This window comes from Coenobita brevimanus, chromosome 73 (genome assembly GCF_032717465.1).
Source record: "Coenobita brevimanus isolate Jiangsu-jjx chromosome 73, ASM3271746v2, whole genome shotgun sequence".
Taxonomy (NCBI): domain Eukaryota; kingdom Metazoa; phylum Arthropoda; class Malacostraca; order Decapoda; family Coenobitidae; genus Coenobita; species Coenobita brevimanus.
The window spans coordinates 30,332,545-30,357,486 of NC_137026.1; the positions used below are offsets into that span (position 1 = coordinate 30,332,545).

General features: G+C 40.5%; 1 protein-coding gene across 5 annotated transcripts in view; it reads right to left on the reverse strand.

The window, feature by feature from the left end:
- The window catches only part of LOC145407459 (uncharacterized), a 564,352-nt gene that overhangs the window by 35,282 nt on the left and 504,128 nt on the right, over nucleotides 1-24,942 (reverse strand). For 3 of the 5 annotated variants that reach the window (XM_080278390.1, XM_080278389.1, XM_080278392.1), the window contains 5 exons: nucleotides 24,073-24,159; nucleotides 20,113-20,250; nucleotides 4,629-4,847; nucleotides 3,407-4,263; nucleotides 2,187-2,354 (listed from right to left, as the gene is read on the reverse strand). In XM_080278390.1, coding sequence (XP_080134516.1) covers nucleotides 2,187-2,354; nucleotides 3,407-4,263; nucleotides 4,629-4,847; nucleotides 20,113-20,250; nucleotides 24,073-24,159 — 1,469 coding nt within the window. Of the gene's footprint in view, nucleotides 1-2,186; nucleotides 2,355-3,406; nucleotides 4,264-4,628; nucleotides 4,848-19,773; nucleotides 20,251-23,703; nucleotides 24,160-24,942 lie in introns of all 5 variants that reach the window. The other 2 variants (XM_080278388.1, XM_080278391.1) reach the window with 2 other exon arrangements.

The following is a 24,942-nucleotide window of genomic DNA, read 5'->3' on the forward strand; positions in this document are numbered from 1 at the left end:
CTGGGGAATGGCTGGGAGAAGGAGGGAGGTTAGAAGACAGGAAGAAATCAGTAGGACAGAAGTTGTGGAAGCAATGAAGAAAGTTAAATCGGGGAAAGCCCCACGAATTGATGGAGTGTGTGGTGAAATGCTGAAGCATGGGGGAGAGATAGTAGTAGAATGGATGTGAAAGATGTGCAGATTGGCCTGGGAGGAAGGTAGAGTCCCTGAGAATTGGAAGTCAGGTATAATTATTCCCTTGTACAAAGGAAAAGGGGAAATAGAAGTGTGTGGTAATCATAGGGGCATTTGTCTTCTTAGTATAATAGGAAAAGTGTATGGTAGGATACTTATTGACAGAGTTAGAGAAAGAACAGAGAAATTAGTTGGAGAAGAACAGGGAGGCTTTAGGAAGGGAAGAGGTTGTGTAGATCAGATATTCATTCTTAGATCTTTAGTGGAAAAGTTTCTAGAGAAGGGAAAGAAGTTGTATGCGGCTCTCATGGATTTGGAGAAAGCATATGACAGGCTGGATAGACAAGGATTGTGGAAAGTGTTAAGAATATATGGAGTAGATGAGAAGTTGTTGAATGCTGTGATGAGTATGTACGATGGTGCGAAGGCTGCAGTGCGTGTGGATGGTGAACTAAGTGAATTTTTCTCTTTGAAAGTTGGGTTGAAACAGGGTGTGTCATGTCTCCATGGTTGTTCAATCTGTACATGGATGGGGTAATAAAAGAGGTACAAGGTAGGGTAGTGGATGTTGGAGTGGCCCTGGTGAGAGAGGATAGTGTTTGGAAACTCCCTGTACTGCTGTTTGCAGATGATACTGTGTTGTTAAGTGAAGACGAAGGAGAGCTGCAAGGCTTGGTGGATGAGTTTGGGAGTGTGTGTAAGAAACGGAATCTAAAGGTGAATGTAGGGAGGAGTAAAGTGATGGTCTTTGAGAGAGGTGAAGTCAGTGAATGTACAGCGAGGTTGGATGGTGAGGAATTGGAAAATGTGAGTACGTTTAAGTACTTGGGTAGTGTGATGAGTAAGGATGGAGGTTTGGAGGGTGAAGTGCTTGAAAGGGTAAAGCAGGGAAGAAAGGTTGCTGGTTCTTTGAAAGCAGTGATAAGAAACAGGGAAGTGAGCATGGAAGTGAAAAAGTTACTACATGACAGTATTGTGATACCAACTCTAACGTACGAAAGTGAAGCTTGGATGTTGTTGGAAGGACGCAAGTCAAGAGTGAGAGCAGTGGAAATGAGTTACTTAAGAGGAGCCTGTGGAGTCACATGGAGAGACAGGCTGACGAATGAGGATATAAAGGAGCGTTGTGATGTTGATGTGGATGTGATAGGAAGCGTTATGAGGAACACACTGAGGTGGTTTGGCCATGTGGAGAGGATGGAGGGTGAAAGACTGACGAAGAGAGTGTATGTGAGTGAGGTGGAGGGGGGAAGAGGGAGGGGGAGGCCGAGGATGAGATGGATGGATGGGGTGGAGAGGTATATGAGAAAGGGAGATGTGAGTTGGAAGCAGGGCAGTGAAATGGCGGGGGACAGGGCGACTTGGAGGCGATTTGTTTGTGGCCACCCCAAACGGGATTGAGGAGTCTGGCAATAGATAGATAGATAGATATATATATATATATATATGTGCCTAAAAACACTTTGTAGCGCCCCAACATCACCAGACATTACAATCTTGCTGCTAATGGGCATATTCAAATTATTTAACACCAAATATGTCAAATAATCCAAAACGACACCTGACTAAGGTATTTTGAGACGGTTTACAAATCTGTGAATAACTGAAACCAGCAAAAACAAAACTACAGAAAACGAGGGATGATTTTGTTTATAGGTTAGTGTTATGACTACTGTCCTCAAAAAAAAAAAAAAAAAAACACTTATCAACATTACCATCACTACCATCAGCGTCACTGACTTTCACTCTGCATACACTTTCCAAACAATACAACTAATGCCTCAAACCACTAAACTAACTAGTAAATCCTCAATTACTCTGTTCCATTGAAAGATATTCTAGCTGACAAAGTTAGTTAAATTATCTCCTCTTTTTTCTTCCTCTTTGCCTCCTTACCTTCTCTCTCTAATACTCTCTGGCTCCTTATATTCTCTCACAGTCCTCCTCCTCCATCTTCGTCTCCTTAATGTCTATCTCTACCTCTCCTCCTCCTTCCTCTTCCATCCTCTTACCTCCTCTCTCTGCTTCTCTTCCTCCTCCTTCCTCTTTGCCTCCTCTTCACGGGTGCGGTCGGCCTCCTCAATGGCCTTCCTCAAACGTTCCTCCTCAGCCTTCTTCTGTTCCTCCATCAGCCGCAAGTATTCCTCCTCCTCTCTTCTTTCTCTCTCTTCCTCCTCAAGCTGCAGGAAAATTGAGTGAAGATCACGGTCACAGTGCATTTTGGGAGAGAAGTTCAATTAATGTCTCACCTCTCCTACTCCTCACTTTGCACTAATGGCTAGTATTCTCAAATTGAGATAGGTTTGATATGTTTTTCTCCTAACAAATGATGCTCTTTTAATATGAGGAGTTAGACAGGAAAATGACAAACACATCTTAAATGTGAAGTAGATGTAGTGGAAACTTCCATCCCTTCGTGTACACGAAATTATTCATCCATCCATCGACCAGTCCTACACAGCCCCAAAGAGGAGTACAGGGACTGAATTAAGTTTCATTTAAAAGTGAACACAGCATGCATACTGAATGAAAGCTCTGAACAACAACCATACACATTTCTCAACTGTTCATCTTAAATGTCAGGACCAACTTGCCTAGGCCTGGGCTCCTATGGTCCTCATGGGGGCAACAGAGGATTGGATGATGGATGGATGGATGGATATTTATTGCCAATTCTGATTCCAAAAGAACAGTCTCTCACCACTCTGTGTACACATACAGATACTCTATTCTGCTAGAGGATGTCTTAATACAGAATATGGCTGACTTTCAGCAAAGCACTTTATCAAACTAATCATTTTTTTTTTTTTTTTTTTTTTTACAGCTATATCTAACAGTCTACATCTAACCCTTCCAGTCTGAACACCATACATTGTTAGATTCAAAGGATTAAGATAAACAAAAATATCACAAGGTACCAATTATGAACTACCAAACATTGAAAAAGATGATACTATAATGAAGCAATTAAATTTATTCTCCAAATGTACAATATAAATAAAACTGAACTGCTGAGGGATGAGTTAACCCCTTGAATCCAATGACGTCTTGTAAAGTTTATTAATGCTACCCCCAAGCAATTTCATTCAATTCTAGAGAGACTTTCTGAACTGGGTGAATTAAATATAGCCTTTATTAACCTCTCCTCTGTTTGAGGTCAGTTGTAAAAACTCATCTGGAGATAGTAAAAATAAAATACTATGTCACTAGACTGAACAGGTTAAGCTCATACCTGTCTCTGGCGTTCCAACTCCGCCTCTCTCTCCTTGGCTTCACGTACCAACCTCCTCTTCTCTGCCAGGGCTGCCTTGTACTCCTCCTCAGTGGCATACCCTGTTAATGGCTTTTCAGCAGCCTTTTGGGCAAGGGATTTTTCTTGATCTTCAGCCTTTTCAGCTTCCTTTGGAGTATCCTGAACATCAGCTTCAGTTTTCTTCTCATCAAGTGGTGTTTCCTCAGGCTTTGTTTCAGTGCTGGGCTTTGGTGGTTCTTCAGTAACTGTGGGCTTTGTGTCCATCTGGTCTTGATCAGTTTTGTCAGCAGTCGAGGTGTCTGCAACAACAGCTTCCTTCACTTCAGCCTGTGTCAATGGCTCTGCAGCAGCAGCAGCAACAGCCTCTACAACTGCACTCTCTGTATCAGGCTGCTTATTTTCTGCATTCTCTACATATGGTTGCTTATCATCAGCAACAATTTCCTGCTGTTCTGGACCATTTGATTTGGCCTCTGGCTGTTGTTCAATCTTACTTTCATCAGGGGCAGTCACATCACTAACTTTCTTACCCTCGGCCTTTGCCTTCTCCTCCTTGGGTGGGGCAACCTTTTTCTCCTTAGTTCCCGGTAAAGCTTTACTTTCCACTGATGGAGACTGCAGTGGAGTGGTTTTGGGAGTACTTTTAGCTTTGGGGGCACCTTTGCTTTTCTCAGCAGCTTTCTTAGCAGCACTCTCTGCCTTGACCTGTGCAGGAGTCTTCTTAGGAGTGGGAGCCTTGACAGGAGTACGGGCTGGGGTGGCTGGGGCGCTACGGTCTGATCCGGCACTCTTGGCTCGGGCTGGCTTACTGCCTGATGATGAGGAACCAACTGACACTGCAACACAAGTAATTGGGGATAAATAGTAGACATCATTATCAGCATCAGCATCCTGACCTTTTTTCCCACCAAGCAATGAGGTGAGGTATGATCCACAAAACCAGAGAAATAATGAAATACAGACAGCAATCAACTGCAAGGTAATTGAAATGGGCCACACTCTCCTGGTTCTACCTCCCAGTCCTAACCATCTATGCACATCCTCTTCGTTATTTTCTATAGTAAACAAGAGCTGACAGCAAGAAAATCTTACCAAGTTTGATAACTACGATCCACAGAGTAGGACATAAGAGTGAAGCTAAGACTTGCTTATAAAATGCAAAGCAGACAGGGAAGCATTTTGCCTTAACTCAACCACATACATTTCCTATCCAATGGCCTGCTCTCCCTTGGGGGTGTGGCAGCAGCTTCCCTCGGCTTATCTGCAGAGGAGAGGGAAGAGCCAGCGATGCTCTGTGGCCGAGGCTTGCGAGGCGATGTTCTGGCTCTCAGTGACACTTGACTGCTGTTGTTGGAGCCCTGACTCAGAGCAGATGTGGGGCGAGAAGGAGAGTTCGGGGTCACTGTCCCACTACGCATGCCTGTGGGGGCAGAGCAAGCCAGCACGCGGTGTTAAGCTCGGCTCCCAACATAACTCACGGCAGAAAGCACTGATGACATGACGCCTTGGGGGCCTATCCACATTATCAACAGACACAAGCCAGTGCAAGCTATACAGACACTTGGGGGTGTATCCTCATCAGCTTTGGAGGGTTTCTAGCACTTCTTCCTTAGTAATCTGTTTTGCATTCTACACCTAAATATTCTACCGTATGTTATCATACATCATGTTAATATTGACACAGCTTCCTTTGATACTAAAATGCATAAAAACAGATAAGGGGCTCCATGGAGTAATTCTGAATACACCAAAACAGAAAGAAAAAAAAAAAAAGAGGTCAGAATACACAATTTTGAACACAAGGATTCTTCAACGGTTCATCCATGGAACATGTCTTTGTCAGTTTTATGATGTTATATGTGAAGAAACTCTGAAGGTACCATGCAGACAAAAAATTCATTGTCTAACCTCTACTTTCTTATTTTATCACGCTTGGTACATATGGATTAACCCCACAGAGGTCCTCATACTGTACTATTGTGCCATGTGCAAAGATACACAAGTGCCAGGGAGCATCCTTAGTCCTAAGAGCCTACAAACATCTTTTTCCAATATCTTCTTGCCATCTCCTAGTGATTTTATTCAGCTTGGGATAGACTTTATATGGGAGGGGCTTGATACAGCCTTAATAATCCCCAACAATACAAGAAGCCTTTCATCCATCCATCCATCATCCAATCCTACTTTGACCCACAAGAAGCATAGGAGCATGGGGCTAGGCAAGTTGGTTCTGACGGAGAATAAACCTCTTCTTGCACCAAGAACTAACTAAAAAGGATGTTATCTGAATTCAGGTGTTAAGTGATAAGGATATGGATTTTGAGGATGTATTTTCATTTGTTAATTCCCTGAATGTACCTGATGTCCTTTGTAGTTTGCTCTTACTGTTATCAATATAGTTTCACTCTACTTGGGAAAAGCCTTTCATATTTAGAGTTAAGTCTATATGAGGCGCTCCGAGCCAGAGGGGCGACCGTGCATTTTGCTTATTTGCTTTGACATTTAATTACCAAACTGTAATATATTTTAAACATGTCAAGTTTACCACCATTTTAATTGTCTTGGCTAGCACTTTCAAGCTAAACAATAAAATGCACATAGGTATAATTTTCTATCTATCTATAGCCCGACGCCCTAATCCCGCAAAGGGTGGCCGCAGACAAAACGCCTCCATGTCGCTATGTCACCCACCATTTGACTACCTTCCCCCCAACTCACCTCCCCCCCTCCCTCATATACCTCTCAACTCCATCCCTCCACCTCATCCTCGGTCTACCTCTCCCTCTCCCTCCCTCCACCTCACCTACATACACCCTCTTAGTCAGTCTTTCATTCTCCATTCTCTCCACATGTCCAAACCACCTCAGTGTATTTCTCCTAATCTTCTCAACCACATCCACATCCACCCCACAGCGTTCCTTCACTTCTTCATTCGTCAACCTGTCCCTCCATGTCACTCCACATGCTCCTCTCAAGTAACTCATCTCCACTGCTCTCACTCTTGACTTGTTCCCCTCTTGCAAGGTCCATGCCTTGCTTCCATACGTCAGGGTAGGGATCACAATACTATCATGCAGTGACTTCTTAACTTCCATACTCACCTCCCTATTTCTTACCACTGCTTTCAGTGTACCAACGACCTTCCTTCCCTGCTGTACCCTTTCACGCACTTCATCCCCCAAAGTTCCATCCTTACTCATTACACTACCCAAGTACTGTACTTGAGTGCACTCACATTCTCCATATCCTCACCATCCAACCTCACTGCACACTCTGTGACTTCACACTCTGTGACTTCATTCCTCTCAAACACCATAACTTTACTTTTGTTTACATTAACTTTCAGATTCCTCCTCCTACACACTGTCCCAAATTCATTCACCAAACCTTGCAACTCCCATTCATCTTCACTCAACAGTACTGTATCATCAGCAAACAGCAACATCGGAAGCTTCCAAATCTCACCCTCATTCATTAGAGCCACACCCACATCCACTGCCCTACCCTGCACCTCCTTTACAACCCCATCCATGTATATATTAAACAGCCATGGAGACATCACACAACGCTGTTTCAGTCCCACATTGAGATCAAAGAACTCACTCAGCTCACCATCCACTCGCACCGTAACCCTAGCTCCCTCGTACATACTCTTCACAGCACTCAACAATTTCCCCTCCACTCCATATATTCTTAATACCTTCCACATACCTTTCCTATCTATTCTGTCATAAGCTTTCTCCAAGTCCATGAAGGCAGCGTACACTTCCCTTCCCTTCTCTAGATACTTCTCCACTAAACATCTTAGAACAAATATCTGATCTACACACCCTTTTCCCTTCCTAAATCCCCCTTGTTCTTCTCCAACTAGCTCCTCTGTCATATGCCTAACCCTATCAATGAGTATTCTACCATATATTTTACCAGTCACACTAAGTAGGCAAATACCCCTATGGTTACCACATACTTCTCTCTCTCCTTTTCCTTTGTATAAAGGAACAATTATACCTGATTTCCAGTCCTCTGGAACCCTTCCCTCTTCCCATGCCAATCTATACAACTTCCATATCCACTCCACAACAATCTCACCCCCATACCTAAGCATTTCACCACACACTCCATCAATTCCTGGGGCCTTTCCCAACTTAACATTCTTCATCGCTTCCACTACTTCCACCCTACTGATCTCTTCCTCCCTCCTCTCATCACTTCTTCTCCCAGCCATTCCCCAACCACTTATACTTGCACTGCTCTCACTCTCCACATTCAACAAATCCTCAAAGTGCTCCTTCCATCTCCTCAGTTTCTCTCTCTTCTCCACCAACAATCTATTATTGTATAATTAGCCATGTCAAAGTTTAACAACTAATTACTGAAAATAAGCAAAATGCACGGTGGCCCCTCTGGCTCGAAGCGCCTCATATCTAATCTCATCAGTTGGCATATCTATGTCCTAAGCTGAATAATACTGTCAAGAGACTGCTTGAATAAAATTATACCAAAAGACTGCAAAAATTAAAGTTGAAAAGATATCAAGATATCCCAAGACTAAATGGGTTACTATTAAGAATGTTCCCTAGCACCTACTCCTTACCACTTTATTTCTGTAACAGACCCAATGATAGTCTTTCATGTGTTATACATGTAATCTCTGATGATACTGTTGTTGGTGGGGCCCCTAGCTCATCTGATTTGAAGCCAATGGACTGAAGGCTAAAGCTGCCCTTCAACTGCAGTGCACTATCCTTCTTTTGTTGAACAAGCAGGAAGCTGAGGGACATTTGTATAACTGGGCACTGGGGCTGCCCAGTTACAGTGATGCCACCACATTAAGGCATCCCTTTCAAGCTGTGTCAATATCAAAATCAAATAAATAGTGTACATGATAAAATTAACCCTTTCTCTGCTGTGATGAACTTGAGTATGTTATTCAGGCTGCATCACGACTACGTTATTCAACTAGGGAAATTTCTAGCAGTCGCCCAGGTTAATCAAGATAAAACCTTTGACTACTAGAATTCCCCTCAGTTTAATACCACTGTCTTCTGGTAGCCTCAGTAAAATAACTTCATGCATCTACAGGAGACAAAAGGGTTACAGTAAAAAAAAATAATAAAAAAAAATAAATAAATAATAACAGTTGATCCCATTCTACCTCCTCCAAGGTGTAGGGACCTGATACTAGGCTACTTTGGTCCAGCATTTTTATGGGTAAATGATTGGTCTACTCCCGTTGGTGGCATGATCAAAAAGTCTCCAGTTGCCTCTTGGGATCTGAACCAAGGCAAGGCCCTCACTCCAACTGAAGCGTTAAAACTACTAGGCATTAAAAGAGAAGTAATGAGCAAAATAAATCAGTAAGGAAGAGGTATCAGAAATCCTGCTTAGCCAATAGGTATACGGAATCTGGGGAATCGTTTACAAATCATGACAGTTAACATTCATTTTTTTTTTTTTTTAATTTATGCATGGTATGCTTTAAGGATGAATTATCAGGGATTTCTATTCACAAGTATGCAAATCAAAGTTCATATTGTGGAAAAGAATAGACCTTAAGGTTATGAAATGTTTACATATCAAACACACACAGACAGACATGGGCACAGATCTACAAGAAGAGATTAAGAGCACAGACAGTCCTTGTTAAATGCTGGCTTTTTACCAACAGTGCAGTATCAGTTGCATGGTGGAAAAAAAATATGTTTTTGGAATGGAAAATGTTAGGATATTCTATAAAGGAAAAAGCTGATATTCTGGAATGGAAAAGGTTGCAATATTTTGGAGAGGAAATGGTTGTAACATTCTGGAAAGAAGTGCCATACTATTTTGAAAAACATCACCAACATATAACAAGGACTAACTGTACAGTTTTAGTACACCAACACATTAATATACAGAAGTGAATACAGAATGCAAGTGTAGCAAGTATTAGTGTGTGCTGGGAGGGTGTTATGTCCATTGTTAGTGCCAAATTAGCAAAAGCTGTTTGCATACACTTAATCAACCTGTTAAGTGTTGTAATTCAAAGCCCATCTTCAATCTACACTTATTGATAATTTCACATCAGTTACCTGTATAAGAATTTACAACAGGAATTACCGTAATACACACACAAAATTTTGCTACCAATCAATATTACAAAAACAGTACTTTGCAACACACGGAAAATTGTAACCCCTTCACTACGAAAGCTCTCACCTAAACTGAAAAAAACTGCCTACTGGTACAATGAACAAAATTAAAAAATGACCTCACTACACTTATGAGTTTAACTGGGTCTAGATCCCCCCCTTGTGAAAGGTTTCCCCTACCCTCAGAACAGTCGTCTGATAGCAATACTGGACAGCAGAAAAATAAGTAATAAAATACATAAAAAAAACAAACTCCTCGTACTGAAGGGGTTAACAAAACTACTGCATGAACATGGTAATAGTGATCCAAAGTTTTATATCAGAAAAAAAAAAAAAAAAACATACCTTTAGAGGTGATGGCTTCTGCTTAGAGTATTTAAAAGAAACTTACCTCAGCTTCTACGATTCTATCACTGCTTCATTTCCCACACTGCTCAACAAAACTCATAGTCATAGAATCACACAAGCAAAGCCTTCCACATAAGGTAACCCCTTCATTACAATGAGATTTATCTTATTTACTCTTGCTACCCTGGGATGATCATTTTAACTTGACAAAGCCCTCTTGTGTTGTTGTTGTGAAACCCAGGTCTGTCTGGCTAAGCAGATCCACTGACCACAAGTATGCAACTCCTTATGTGGGGCCATCAAACAGTACAATACTGTACACACACCAGTAGAGATCTGTTGCCCCTTGTGGTAGATATCTCATCAGGATCAGACCAGGGTCCTTCCCATGGCAAAGGAGCAGGGAAATATTAGGATGTTCACCCGCCTGGGTGGATGTCACAGCTGCTCCACCCAGGGTGTGAAGCAGCATCACGTGCTGGTTCCTCGTCAGTGCCCTCTCACGTTGGAGGGGTTAGTAAAGGTTATCTCTGACCCTTTAAGTCACTCAGTCTATCAAAAGGTTAATAAAATTATCTGCAGGTAGCAAGATTTAAAACCTCAGGGTGAAGGGGTTAAATAAGTGTACAGCATATGGTAACAATAACATACAGCCCTACATTACCCCCCCCTGCAGGTCATAAAGGCACTGTGATAACAATAATTTAAACAATCTTCACTTTCAGAATCATTCAAACAAAATCTTGTACTTGTTAAATACAATATAGATACTGTAATTGAATTCTGGAGCTCTCCAGTCTCACGGCAGAAAAAGATATGAAGCACTCAAGCAATTACCTATACATTTTTCAAATAATGCAATTGAAATAAAATTTCTGACAATCTGCTGCGACAAACATTTTGCCAATCACCAACTTCATGGCAGACCTAACTCTGAACCACTCAATTATTCATACTTTTACACAAACTTTGGCAAGATTCAGTTTCACAGCAGACACAAGTGGACTTGATTTTCCAATGTTTTTCAGCTTCTTCATTTAAGGTGAAGAATATTGTGAAAATTTAGAGGCAGAATAAATTTTTCCTGACATACTTCCTACACTGTCATATTCTGATTAGAAATTCCATACTGTACTGTGCCATCATGTACAATCCAGGTATAATTATACTACTCCAGTTCATACACAGATCTTACTATACTTCCTCTCACTAGTATGGAATACTGTACAGCAAACCCGCTTTATGACAAATCTTAATTTTTCAAAATTTGGCTTTGACAGAATCGTTTAAATCAATCAAACAATCTCTTCACATATTGGAGGCACAGTCAACTGACTGACTGACCGATGAGTCAGTCTAGCTCTACCCACCATTGAATAAACACTGCTGCCACCATTCTGTTACTTGCCCAGTTATTTTACTTACAGAAATTCATTATCATTTTTTGTGATGATAGTACAGTCATCTCTATTTAGCTGGTTTCAGCTATTCAAGGGCTAATAAACCATCTCAAAATAGACCAGCTTAAGGTGTGTTTTTGGAGGTGTGGGGTGGGGGGGGATGTGTTGTTAAATAATCACAAAATAAAGTTTAAATAAGTACAGTCTAAATTCTGGTGATGCTCTACAGCATTACGGTACAAACTTTTTTCCTAGGCACTCACATACTTAATTTACAGGTGTAGGGTCTGTTTAGAGAGACTTGCTTTATTCACAGATATTCATGATTCATGGGGTTAATGTTCCCAGACACCTGGAAAACGATGAGGGACAGCAGTATACATATACATACTGTATATATGTACAGTATATATATATAAAGAGAGAGAGAGAGAGAGAATGCCATATATATATATATATATATAAATATATATATACTGCACAGGATACGATACTGAGTTGTGCAATGTTGTACTGAACTGTGAGTTTAATACGGTAGTTACAACACTTCAGGAACTGTCTATCCGTCTATCTATTGCCAGATGCCTTAATCCTCTAAGGGATGGCCACAAACAAATCGCCTCCATGTTGTCCTGTCCCCCGCCATTTCACTGCCCTGCTCCCAGCTCACACCCACCTCTCTCATATATCTCTCCACTCCATCGTTTCATCTCATCTTTAATCTCTTCCTCCCTCTACCTCACTCGTATACACTCTCCTTGTCAGTCTCTCACTCTCCATGCTCTCCACATGGCCAAACCACCTCAGTATGTTTCTCATCATGCTTCCTATCACATCCACATCCACACCACACTCCTCCACATCCTCATTTGTCAAGAACTGTATGTATCTTAACAACTAAGGTTGGCATGCTGTACAACAAAGCTGGGTTCATAGCTTATGACAACTTGATTATCAGATTTAACCCCTTAACCGCGGGGCGTCACTTTTGTGACGCTCGGGAGCAAGGGATCATACCGTGGGGTGTCACTTTTGTGACTGTGTTATTTTGAAAATTTGCCCGGCCTTTCAAGTGGTGGCTTGTATCATCTATCAGTACTACCAGTGTCCAGCTATACTCAGTTCTGCTAATGTCACCTGTACTCCCATCCACTGTTGACAATTCAGCCATTTTTTGCCTGTCCTTGACTCCCCTCCTTACCTCCCCTCCATTACCCTCTCCTCCTGCCTGACCAGCTGCGCTGCGCTACACAAATGTTGGACAGATTTTTCCACACATTTTATCCATTGAAATGTGCCCTTTGCCCTATTCTTATACCAAATAATATATAAAAGAAAGAGAAAAGGTAATTGATACTGCCATACATCTGGAATGGGGTAATTATCACCTGGCACACCTCACGTGCACTCATTCGCTTATTTTCCCTGTTTATTTCCCCTTGAAATATGCCGTATGACCTGTTTCGTTCGTTTTCGTTTCGTTTTTTAAAGGCTCCAACATGCTTGCATGTGTCGGCCTTGGTCACCTAATGGCGGCTCTCCACGCTGCACGATCCATTGCAGCCTCCCTGTTCAGTCCCTCAACCCTAAGGTCACACTCAATGACCTCGTCCCACGTCTTTCCCGGTCCACCCCTCACAACCCCACCCCCAATATTAACACTTCTCACCTTCCTCACCCTATCATCATCCCTCATCCTCTCCACACGTCCAAACCACCTCAACCCACCTCTCCCCATCACAACACCAACACACTCCAGTCCCATCCCACCTCTCAACTCTTCCATTGTTCTCATAATAAAAATATATATAAGAAAGGAAGGAAGAAGCCTAAGTGATATTTACATTCACCTCGAACTACCTAATTTATTATGTATTGTCTTGATTTCCTGCCAATCATTTCATAGCGTATATATTAGCAGCTGTCACCACAATGACACTGGCAACACTTCACTGCCCCTAGGCCACAGCATTCAGTTTACTGTTGTCTTTCAAGGTGAAATCAAGTCGGATTCACGCCTGCCCAATTCCGATGCTTTTTAGCCCCATGCAAAAGGACCCTGTGACCTCTACCCTTACTAAACCTCATGTGGGAAGGGGTAAAGGGCTAAGTGACTCTGCTGTGGAACGTGAACTGGCTAATTTTTCAATGATAATGATGGACAGTGACTACAATCTTTCTGGTGACTCTAAAACAGTGCAAGTGGAAATGTAAATAATGTATAAATAGCAAGTGAAAGCAATGAATGTAAATATAACTGAACAGTGGAAAATAGTTTTAAAAGTTAGTGCAAGTGACAGTGCATAACATAGTGTAAATAAAATAAAAATGTAAATAATGTAATTAAATACAGATTGTAAATAGAAATGTAAATAAGTAGTAATATAAGAATATGAGTATAAATACTAGGAGTAATGAAAGTGAAAGTGAAAGTTTTACTCTAGCATGTATAACTACTGGGAGTAATGAAAGTGCAAGTGACAGCTTCGCTCTCTACACTAGTTTACAGAACGAGAAAGTGAATCCCTGGAGTGAAAATAAACTACTAGTACTGAAAGAAACTTATAAATAAATATTGTATATATAAATAAGTGTAACAAAGTACTAGGAATATAAAGTGTGAGTGTGTTTATAAATTATAAATGACAGCTCCACCTCAGAATACCATCGGGGAACCAGCACGGGAGGAAAGCTCGTATGCGCTTGTAATTTACTTTTTTTTTTTTTTTTTTTTTTTTTTTTTTAAATATGGATTTCAAACTACTTGAAATTCACAGAATAGTGTTTGTAGTTATAATATCCGGCAGTGATAACCATATTATGGGGTATTGGGAAGTGTAAAGTGGAGACTTCGTTACCCAACTTTAGAAGTCTCCACAAGTCCTACGGTTGACGATGAAGGCTCAACAAACATCCCAGGGGAAAGCTGAAGGTATGTGCCATATGCTTATATAATTATAATATTCTAGGACTAATAACTGATTTTTGGCAAATATTCTTAAGAAGTCAGTTGGAGCGCAATTATCCCCACGGGACACGCGCGGCACACTCCCAACAACCCCGCGGTTAAGGGGTTAATGACCTTTTGGATTTAATGAACCACTGTTCCCCCAATTACTTCATTAGAGGGCTTACCATGGCTACAACCCCTGGCACATATGGTGTATCGTACTGAACAACAGCATGCCATGCTAATACTGTATTTAAACTCAGTAACCTTTCTCTCTATCCCACTAGTTACTTTGGATCACTTTATTATGCATGAAGGAGTAATAAACGAGGTACAAGGTAGGGTAGTGGATGTTGGAGTGGCCCTGGTGAGAGAGGGCAGTTTGGAAACTCCCTGTATTGTTGTTTGCAGATGATACTGTGTTGCTGAGTGAAGACGAAGGAGAGCTGCAAGGCTTGGTGGATGAGTTTGAGAGAGTGTGTAAGAAACGGAATCTAAAGGTGAATGTAGGGAAGAGTAAAGTGATGGTCTTTGATAGAGGTGAAGTTAGTGAATGTACAGCGAGGTTGGATGGTGAGGAATTGGAAAATGTGAGTATGTTTAAGTACTTGGGTAGTGTGATGAGTAAGGATGGAGGGTGAAGTGCTTGAAAGGGTACAGCAGGGAAGAAAGGTTGCTGGTTCCTTGAAAGCAGTGATAAAAAGCAGGGAAGTGAGCATGGAAGTGAAAAAGTTACTACATGACAGTATTGTGATACCAACTCTGAACGTATGGAAGTGAAGCTTGGACGTTGCTGGAAGGACACAAGTCAAGAGTGAAAGCAGTGGAAATGAGTTATTTAAGAGGAGCCTGTGGAGTCACACTGAGAGACAGGCTGACAAATGAGGATATAAAGGAGCGTCGTGGTGTGGATGTGGATGTGATAGGAAGCGTTAGGAGGAATACACTGAGGTGGTTTGGCCATATGGAGAGGATGGAGGGTGAAAGACTGATGAAGAGAGTGTATGTGAGTCATGTGGAGAGGGGAAGAGGGAGGGGGAGGCTGAGGATGAGATGGAGGGATGGGTTGGAGAGGTATATGAGAGAGAGGGGTGTGAGTTGGGAGCGGGGCAGTGAAATGGTGGGGGACAGGGTGACGTGGAGGCGATTTGTTTGTGGCCACCCCGAACGGGATTGAGGCATCTGGCAATAGAATAGAACCGTAAAACAAATTGCTACTGTAATATTCTGCATAATAGTAACACAGTTTCGGGAGATATTCTGGAAGGAATAAATAATATTCAGTGTTAACCTATATATTTTGTAAGGCTCTTAACTACCTAGCACATGAAAATTACTTTACTGTTGATTTAAAAGCTATGACAGTACTGTATCTGAAAAAAAAAAAAAAAAAAGGCGTGACTGAAAAATGCACTAAGTTTATGAATTGATCTATCTATCTATCTATCTATAGCCCGACGCCCTAATCCCGCAAAGGGTGGCCACAGACAAAACGCCTCCAAGTCACTCTGTCACCCACCATTTGACTCCCCTCCCCCCAACTCACCCCCCCCTCCCTCATATACCTCTCAACTCCATCCCTCCACCTCATCCTCGGTCTACCCCTCCCTCTCCCTCCCTCCACCTCACCTACATACACCCTCTTAGTCAGTCTTTCATTCTCCATCCTCTCCACATGTCCAAACCACCTCAGTGTATTTCTCCTAATCTTTTCAACCACATCCACATCTACCCCACAACGTTCCTTCACTTCTTCATTCGTCAACCTGTCCCTCCACGTCACTCCACATGCTCCTCTCAAGTAACTCATTTCCACTGCTCTCACTCTTGACTTGTTCCCCTCTTGCAAGGTCCACGCCTCGCTTCCATACGTCAGGGTAGGGATCACAATACTATCATGCAGTGACTTCTTAACTTCCATACTCACCTCCCTACTTCTCATCACTGCTTTCATTGTGCCAACAACCTTCCTTCCCTGCTGTACCCTTTCACGTACTTCATCCCCCAAAGTTCCATCCTTACTCATCACACTACCCAAGTACTTGAATGCACTCACATTCTCCATATCCTCACCATCCAACCTCACTGCACACTCTGTGACTTCATTCCTCTCAAACACCATAACTTTACTTTTGTTTACATTAACTTTCAGGTTCCTCCTCCTACACACTGTCCCAAATTCATTCACCAAACCTTGCAACTCCCATTCATCTTCACTCAACAATACTGTATCATCAGCAAACAGCAACACCGGAAGCTTCCAAATCTCGCCCTCATTCATTAGGGCCAACCCCACATCCACTGCCCTACCTTGTACCTCCTTTACGACCCCATCCATATATATATTAAACAGCCATGGAGACATTACACACCCCTGTTTCAGTCCCACATTGAGATCAAAGAACTCACTCAGCTCACCATCCACTCGCACCGTAGCCCTAGCTCCCTCGTACATACTCTTCACAGCACTCAACAATTTCCCCTCCACTCCATATATTCTTAATACCTTCCACATACCTTTCCTATCTATTCTGTCATAAGCTTTCTCCAAGTCCATGAAGGCAGCGTACACTTTCCTTCCCTTCTCTAGATACTTCTCCACTAAACATCTGAGAACAAATATCTGATCTACACACCCTTTTCCCTTCCTAAATCCCCCTTGTTCTTCTCCAACTAGCTCCTCTGTCATATGCCTAACCCTATCAATGAGTATTCTACCATATATTTTACCAGTCATACTAAGAAGGCAAATACCCCTACGGTTACCACATACTTCTCTCTCCCCTTTTCCTTTGTACAGAGGAACAATTATACCTGATTTCCAGTCCTCTGGAATGAATTGATGCTACAGGAAATAAACACAAATTAATGCATATCTGCAATATGAACTTTATAACCACCCAAATATAATTCTAACATGTCATCCGCATCATATGCTCTATCTGCTCTTTCAATATACTATAAATGATTCATGTGCCTTGTGTGCACGTTGGATAGTGTGTGAGAAAGGAAGGGAAGTAATGACAGGCAGAAAATTAAGGCTGTGTAAAAGCACCGGTAACAAATTAATGCTTTCTATACATGACAAATACAGACAGTATGATCACCCCTTCACCTCAAGAGGTTTCACATATGCAAAATTAGATTGTCTGAAGATAGGAAAGAGAAATTTAAAGAGAAAATACACTGAAGAGCTAATGGATACTTTTTATAACTCCTTCACTATGAGTAGTTTCTATCAAATGAATAGTGTCCTTCATGAACAAGGGTAAATTTTTAGCAACTTTACAGTATCAAGGACAGCTGGGATTCCTTATTACTCTGGCTACCATAAGACAATATTATTGGTAAGGGAAGTAGGAAGCATCTCAGTCCCAAACAGTTACATACACATATACATTGATTAAAGTCTTGGAACAGATGCTATAAAGTACTTTACATTTAAACCTAGGGAGTAATTTTTCACTGCAGTGTTGGCACTGCAAGACTGAATGCAGTACCAAGATACGGTATGTCTACTGTATCAGTACAAATCCTCTCATAAAAGAAAATTCTGACAACAATACACAGCAGTGGAAAAAGAGCAATAATACATTCTTGTCTAACATCCTCCTATATTAACATCTTGAGACATATCTCATTTTTTCTTCTGATACAATATTGAGATGTGGTAGCTTAACTGCCAAGCACCTATGCTCTAAGATGCCTTGTATCTCCTACACAACATGAGGGAAGAAAATTATGTGTGGAATTAACTATCTTCCCCCATTTGTGTCCACAAGATTTTAATGAGCAAAGTCTTAAGACCTCCTCACCCAATGTGAATATTGAAAATTCAGTTAGGACTGATGATGTTACAGCATTAACTGGGATGTGTTTATTTTCCATCCTGAATAAAATTTAAAAAATTCATAAACAAATTATAATACTACCTTAAATACAACTTACAGCCATCTAGGTGTGGATCATTTTTCAAACCACCAGTGATGCCTGATTATGCATTTCTTGCGTAGCTGTTGCCTAGAGCATCAAAATTCTGTGTAATTTTTTTTTTTTTTTTTATAAAATGAAATGTGTGTTATCAAGCCTGCACCTAACTTGAATGAAGGTTAACCCCTAACATGAGAAGTTTTTAATTTCAACTTAGCTGTTACTGAGTTATCTTACTTAGCTTAGAATGTCCCTCCTCTACAACAGGAATGAATGGAGATTGTTTTCGAGTCATTTACTACGAGGGGTATCTCTGAGCTGCATAAATGAATATGAATTCAGAAAGCATAAAGCAAACAGAATGGCAACCCCAATACAGAAGCTGAATGATTTTTATCTTCGTATTGAAGGGGTTAATGACAGATGCTGTATGTGGTAACTGACTTGCACATGCCTGACATGGGTAGGCTGGTCTTCCATAAATGTTCAAGCCATGTTTTACAAGACCTAATGGGCAACTGATCTGCTGGGATGACGAACACCATATTCTGTTCCCTGATAAGTGACTCATCCCTACTAACAGGTACATGTGGGAAAGGTTTTTTTTTAATACAGGATGAGAAGAATATGTGGAAATTTTGTGTCACTTGAATGGCTGTGTATGTGCAAGACTGTATTGATTACATAAGACCTACCTAGCACTTGATGTACAGGATAGAGAAGAGTGGTATTGGGTGCGAAAGGAAGGTGTGAGACTCTGGTTATCTCCTGGAGCTGAACACTGCAAGTCAACACATTCAAGCACATAACAGCAAACACAGACGAAGCTGTTGTAGGGACTCAGACTTTCATACCTTGTTGCACAGAACAGTGAAGGAAGGAAAGCTCTCAACTGATACACTCTTACTGCCATGTCCAATCTGGCTAGACATCACACATTAGTGTTTACTTAAGAATAATTAAAATTTAAGTAAAATCAATATATAATACAATATATAAATCAGTCTTAACATCATAAATATTCAAATGCTTGCCTCAGTACAAATACGAGCCAGCTTATGTTTACACCCGAAGTCCAAAGAATCTTTTACAATCACCAAAACAAAAATTATATGAAGCCCGATCAATAATTGTTTTAAAATTATGCTAGTAATGCATTCTTTTTCAACCAATGCGAACTTAGAAATACAGCGATAATAATATATATAAATCTGAGTTAAATGTGAGGCATGATCATAATGCAACTGAATTAGTAGTTTAGCTTATTAACGAAATGCTCTGCCCACAGAATATTTGCTTAATCCAAGTGAAAGTGTTTATTGGAAAACTATCACTTCACCTGATCCTCCAAACTTAAACATGCAATGCTATTACTTGTTATACCCATGACATGTTTTGCAATCATTGTTATTAAAACATTATGCCCATTATAATTTTCTTGCAACCAGATGGAACCATAGTTGTGTTAAAACATGATTATACCCATTTTTTTTTTTTTTTCTTTTCAAAACCAGATGGAACCAAAACTGATTAAAAACATGATATGTGGCTTAGAGTCTGAGTCCCGTAACCATACATGCAACCTACCTTGACTTGGAGCCTTGGTCTTGGCAGCACCATCACTACTGGCTGACCCAGCACTTCCTCGTAACTTTTTCTGTCTAAGGACCTCGGCGCGTGTCATGCGAGGCTGTGCCAGGGTGATGGAGCTGCGGGACACACCTCGGTCCAGGTGGCCCCCCGGGGTGTCCAAACTGTGGGGCCGGGGGGGTCTGGGCCCCAAGTGGCTCATGCTCTTGGACATGGTGCGGGCAGGCTGGGTCATGCGGCTGGAGGAGGGGGTAGTCTCATGCAGGGGTGCAAGGGGGGGGTTGCGGTTGCGAGGGCGGGCCAGCTGGTCGAGGCGGCCGAGGGACAAGGCCCTACCTGGAGAGCGGTGGCGCGGGCTGGTTCTGACGCCTGTGGGATCACGCAGGGATGGTAGTGCTGGCATCAGGTCTGTCCGCCGGCGTGCAGCTGATGCTGGGATGGCAGCAGTCATTGATCGTGTCATAAGATCTTCCCCTGTGGGGAAGGGGCACACCAACTGATTAATACAGATTAGGCTACTTTTATATTCAAGTTTCAAATTCATCAACTATTCTCAGTTCAAGAATACTTGATAAGTTTGCGATTTACACTGAATACCTTAACCTGACATGACACATTTTACCTATTAGTCAGCATAATTCATCAACTCCTTAACTTCCTTCCACTCTTTATGTTTTGACTTCACAAATTTCTATTCATGAGGGAAAAAGCAAAAAACTACGGTAACTGTTCTTTAGTACTCTAACAGTTAACAATGCTTTAAATGAACAAAACAAACAACAACTGTTAAGTCCATGAATTCTGTACTACATTTCTTTCATTACCAAATTACAAAAAAGTTAAAAAGGAGCGAGGTGGTGGTTTGATGTGAAGCTGTGAAGCCACTAGTGCACAGCTGTACAGCCCCTGAGCAGAAAACAAGAGGACACTCACAAAAGCAGAACAAGTGTGGACATTTCATCATAACAACCCAGCTGGCTACTTGAACTGATAATAGTTGGTGTGGGTTAAAACTTCTGAAGAAATGCACAGTCTTATGTATTATGTACTGCATACTGTATATATATATATATATATATATATATATATATATATATATATATATATATATATATATATACACACACACATACAAATACATATCTATAGTACACTAAAACAAACAAGAAAAACCTGTAGTAAAAAAAAAATAATAATTTTTTCTTTTTTGCTTAAACTGACTGAGAAAATGTACAAGTCCAGTAATAATGTTAAACCTTTTTTAATTTGCTTACTCTGCAAAATACTTATTCTAGAATATTCAGTAGTACATATTTAAAGTTAAAATACAAATATGCACTACTCCACAAATGCTTTTAAAAATACTGTCAAAAAGGTAAGAGTCTAAAAATCTATTTAGAAACTGAGGAAGCAGGTCAAAACCACAGTAAAATATATGTTCTATAGGGTTACAAATAAAGAAAAGCCCCAACATATAACACTACACCACAGTCAAAAGCTTGTACAGTATTCCTCTAGTCACACAAAATTTCAGGGGGTTAACCAGGGCTGTCACTGAGGCCCAGGTTTGGAGGAGGAAAAAAATATAACAATAATAATAAATGCTGGATATACATGAGCTAAGATAAAATGTGTGTTATATGTACAGTAAATAGTAGTTTCAAATTTTTTTTTTAAATAATGGAGGAAAACTTTGTCAGCTCTCCCTGTGGATTCAAAATTTATCTTATCCCTTTCCCAAGTTCTTCTGGAAGTGCCCAACTCTAGATTTAAAGACTGTTGGTAAAAGTGAAACAATTCTTTTAACATATTTCTTAATCATAAAACTAGGTATATGAAACTATTTGTTAGTACTGTATATGTACATAAGATCTGATAACTGGCAGCATTAGAAAAATACATCACCCAACACATAATCTGTACAAAAAAATTACATTTGCAAGCTTAATGGAAAAAATAAAAAATAAAGACTGAAATGTCTCTCTGATATACAGAACTTAGGTGCTTATCTTAAATCTGTCCCAAATCCCTAGGACATAGTAGTATCTGTCTAAAAAAGGTATTTCAACTGTAAATCACAGTACAGCACATTCGAGTTATTAAATGCAATTTTTGTTACTCAATTTCACAAAAATAAATTCCACCAAGGTACAATACTAATGTAACATTTCTTGGCATCATATTGTAGCTATATAATTTTGGAACTATTCTCATTTTTTGTATAAAGAGCTTATCAGAAATGTAGTGAAACTGATTAAATTGGGGGGTTGGGAATAATTAACATAGAGCACTGATTGGTGTACCAATACAGTATTGTTAAAACCATAATACAATAATGCAGTAACCATGAACCTACTGGGGGAAAAGATCGATGACTCGCCAAATAAAAATAAATAAAGAAGGAAAATAGTAACTAAACAAATAAAGAAGGAATAGTAACTAAATAAACATTCTCCAATTGTAATATATCAAATTATTTCAGTAATAACAGAACAGGGAACTGTGAGATATGAGTTAATCTTCACATGAAAGCTGTCAATAAATTTGCATGTTTATGTATACAATGTACCTCTTATTTAAAGCAATGCAACTCTGGGTGCGCTAAAGGGATAACAAAGCTCTTGACTGTTTATTCTAGAAGGTAAGGAACAATAAAAGCCTTTATCTAGCAGGTCATTTTCTTGTACAGAACTGAACTAAAACCTTTGGCCACTGTGAATTTCAGATTTAAATTAAATCATCTCGGGTTTGCTTGAATACAATACAATGTTCTCAATGCTCAGCCAAAACATCAATTAGAATAATTCTGAACTTTTTTTGTCATGGAACTTATGACTTAACTATTACAATCCGCTCAGCCAGAATGAAATCTACAGTATATCTTGTAGTTCACAGCCAAAGGGTTAATGTACAACCTTCACTACAACCCCAAACTGATACTGACACCATGCAGGGACATGTGATAAGCCATGAAGTCATGTAGTTAATCCCGTGTATCTGGTGATATATGTGTTATTCTTCCTATCTCTAGATGGTTATATTCAACTTAGACTTTCTGTATTGGATGGGTTAGATACCGTCTTCTATAACCCCCTCATTATCAGAAGTTCTTCTTAAGCTGAATACAATAATCCAGAAGTAGTCATAGTAAAATGAAAAACACATTACTGGACTGAAGGGATTAACAAAGGCAACCCCAGCAAGAAAAGTCAATTCTGATGTTACAGGGAAGAAAATATTTGTCAATATTGAAGTCTTTCACCATTACCACTAGGTGTCTCTTCTGTAAATAAACATTAAGAAATGTAAATTCATAACTGAATACGAAAAGGTGAGTATGAACACTTATAACAATGAGCAAGTCTGGACACTTATTACAATGCTGAGAGTACTGTATTCACATGCCAAACACTCATGCAGTATCATGCCCTACCAAATAACACTGCAAGCACATCTACACTAACAACAACAATAACTGCCATACACTTGTGTTAATTCTGAGCAATGCCTCGGATATCTCCAAATTCAGAGTGCAGTTTGTTGATGATCCTCAAATGGGAGACTGTTCCAAGATCATATTAATATATCTTGTGTCCTGTGTTGATGACTGGTTTCTGTGTTTTACAACACACTCTGATGTACTGATGATGCCAATTTTTTTCATTCTTGCTGTTAATCTTTGTCATGCCAGTGACAACTAAAGGTACACAGTTTCTCCGGGTGCATTTACAGTTACTGAGAGGTAAGTGGTAAGGACAAAACTCAAGCTGAATGAATTAAATCAATGCCACAAACACTACATCTCGGGTAAGAAAGTCATCATAAGATGTAAAAGCAACAACAAGGAGTTCTCAGCTGTTAAATTAAAGGAGCTACATGTGGCATTCTGTGCGTAAGCCTTGTGTGGTTATCCAGGCAGCAACTCACCACCAACAGTGCACCCAGCCCCAGTAAATACAGAAGCAGTTCTATGAGAATAGCGCGTGGAAGATGTGGGTGTTGAAGCCGGTGAGGGAGGAGCTGGGTTGCCGTTACCGCCGCTACTTTGGTTTGAGGGACCGAGGGCACTGAAGTTATCCCCAAACTCCCACACAGAGAAACGGGATTGGGAAGCATTGGTTGGGGTTTTGTCAGAGGAAGAGGAGGAAGTGGAGGAGGCAGGAGGAGCGTCTTTTGGGGAAAGGATAGTGGAAGAGGGTCTGGGAGGTTGGGGGGTGAAAGGTCTGACCCAAGACAGGGCAGAGGGAGGGGTCTTGCGTTCCAGTGACGAGTCACGAGACTTGGTCAGCCTGGTACCTTGGGTGGTAGGGGGATGGTTTTGGTTTGAGGAGCTGCTCTCGTCCCAGTGAAAGACTTCATACATCGAGCTTGACATACGCAGGTCTGTAACAACAATGTGACGATGTTGAACAGACATGCAGGATGCAGCTTACGTATGCCATCACAGTCTTTACGGTGTGTAGACACAGCAGCCTGCTTATGTACTGAGTGTGCTAGTCTTTACTGTGTAAAAGGATCATGTGCTATCCATCATCATTCCAAATCCATTTGTGCTGTGACAGTACTATGGTGCAGGATCACTTAACAGCATTCTCTACTGTCCGTATGGTAAACAGTTTTTGCATCAGTGAGTAATTTCAGTGCCCAACTTCAAGTACAGTACAATGTGCAAAAAAAAATTAGAAACACAATAATGAACATCCATAAACAGAATAATCCATTCATAGTACAGTACAGTACTAGTAATGGTGGCATATTTGCACACCACAAGAATGGTGTACCAGTCACAAGTAACATTTTTCTTGCACACCATGAGAATGATGTGCCATACACAAATAAGTTTATCTGTTATTTTATCTTCAACTGTTGAGTACTTAACCCCTTCAATCAGATGACATATTATATTTGCTCTGCTGTCTCCAAATAAAAATTTACTTTTGGACAGACTTTTAAAACTGGAGGGATTACATATAACCTTAAGCCCTTTGCTACCAGGGGCTTCAATCATAAATGAAGAACATGATACATTATCAGAATTATATATATATATATATATATATATATATATATGACTAAAACTGAGTAACACATAACATTTGAAGGTGGGTCCCATTTTACCATCATGAAGCTACAATTTCCAATGATCTTACAAATGAATTATGATGG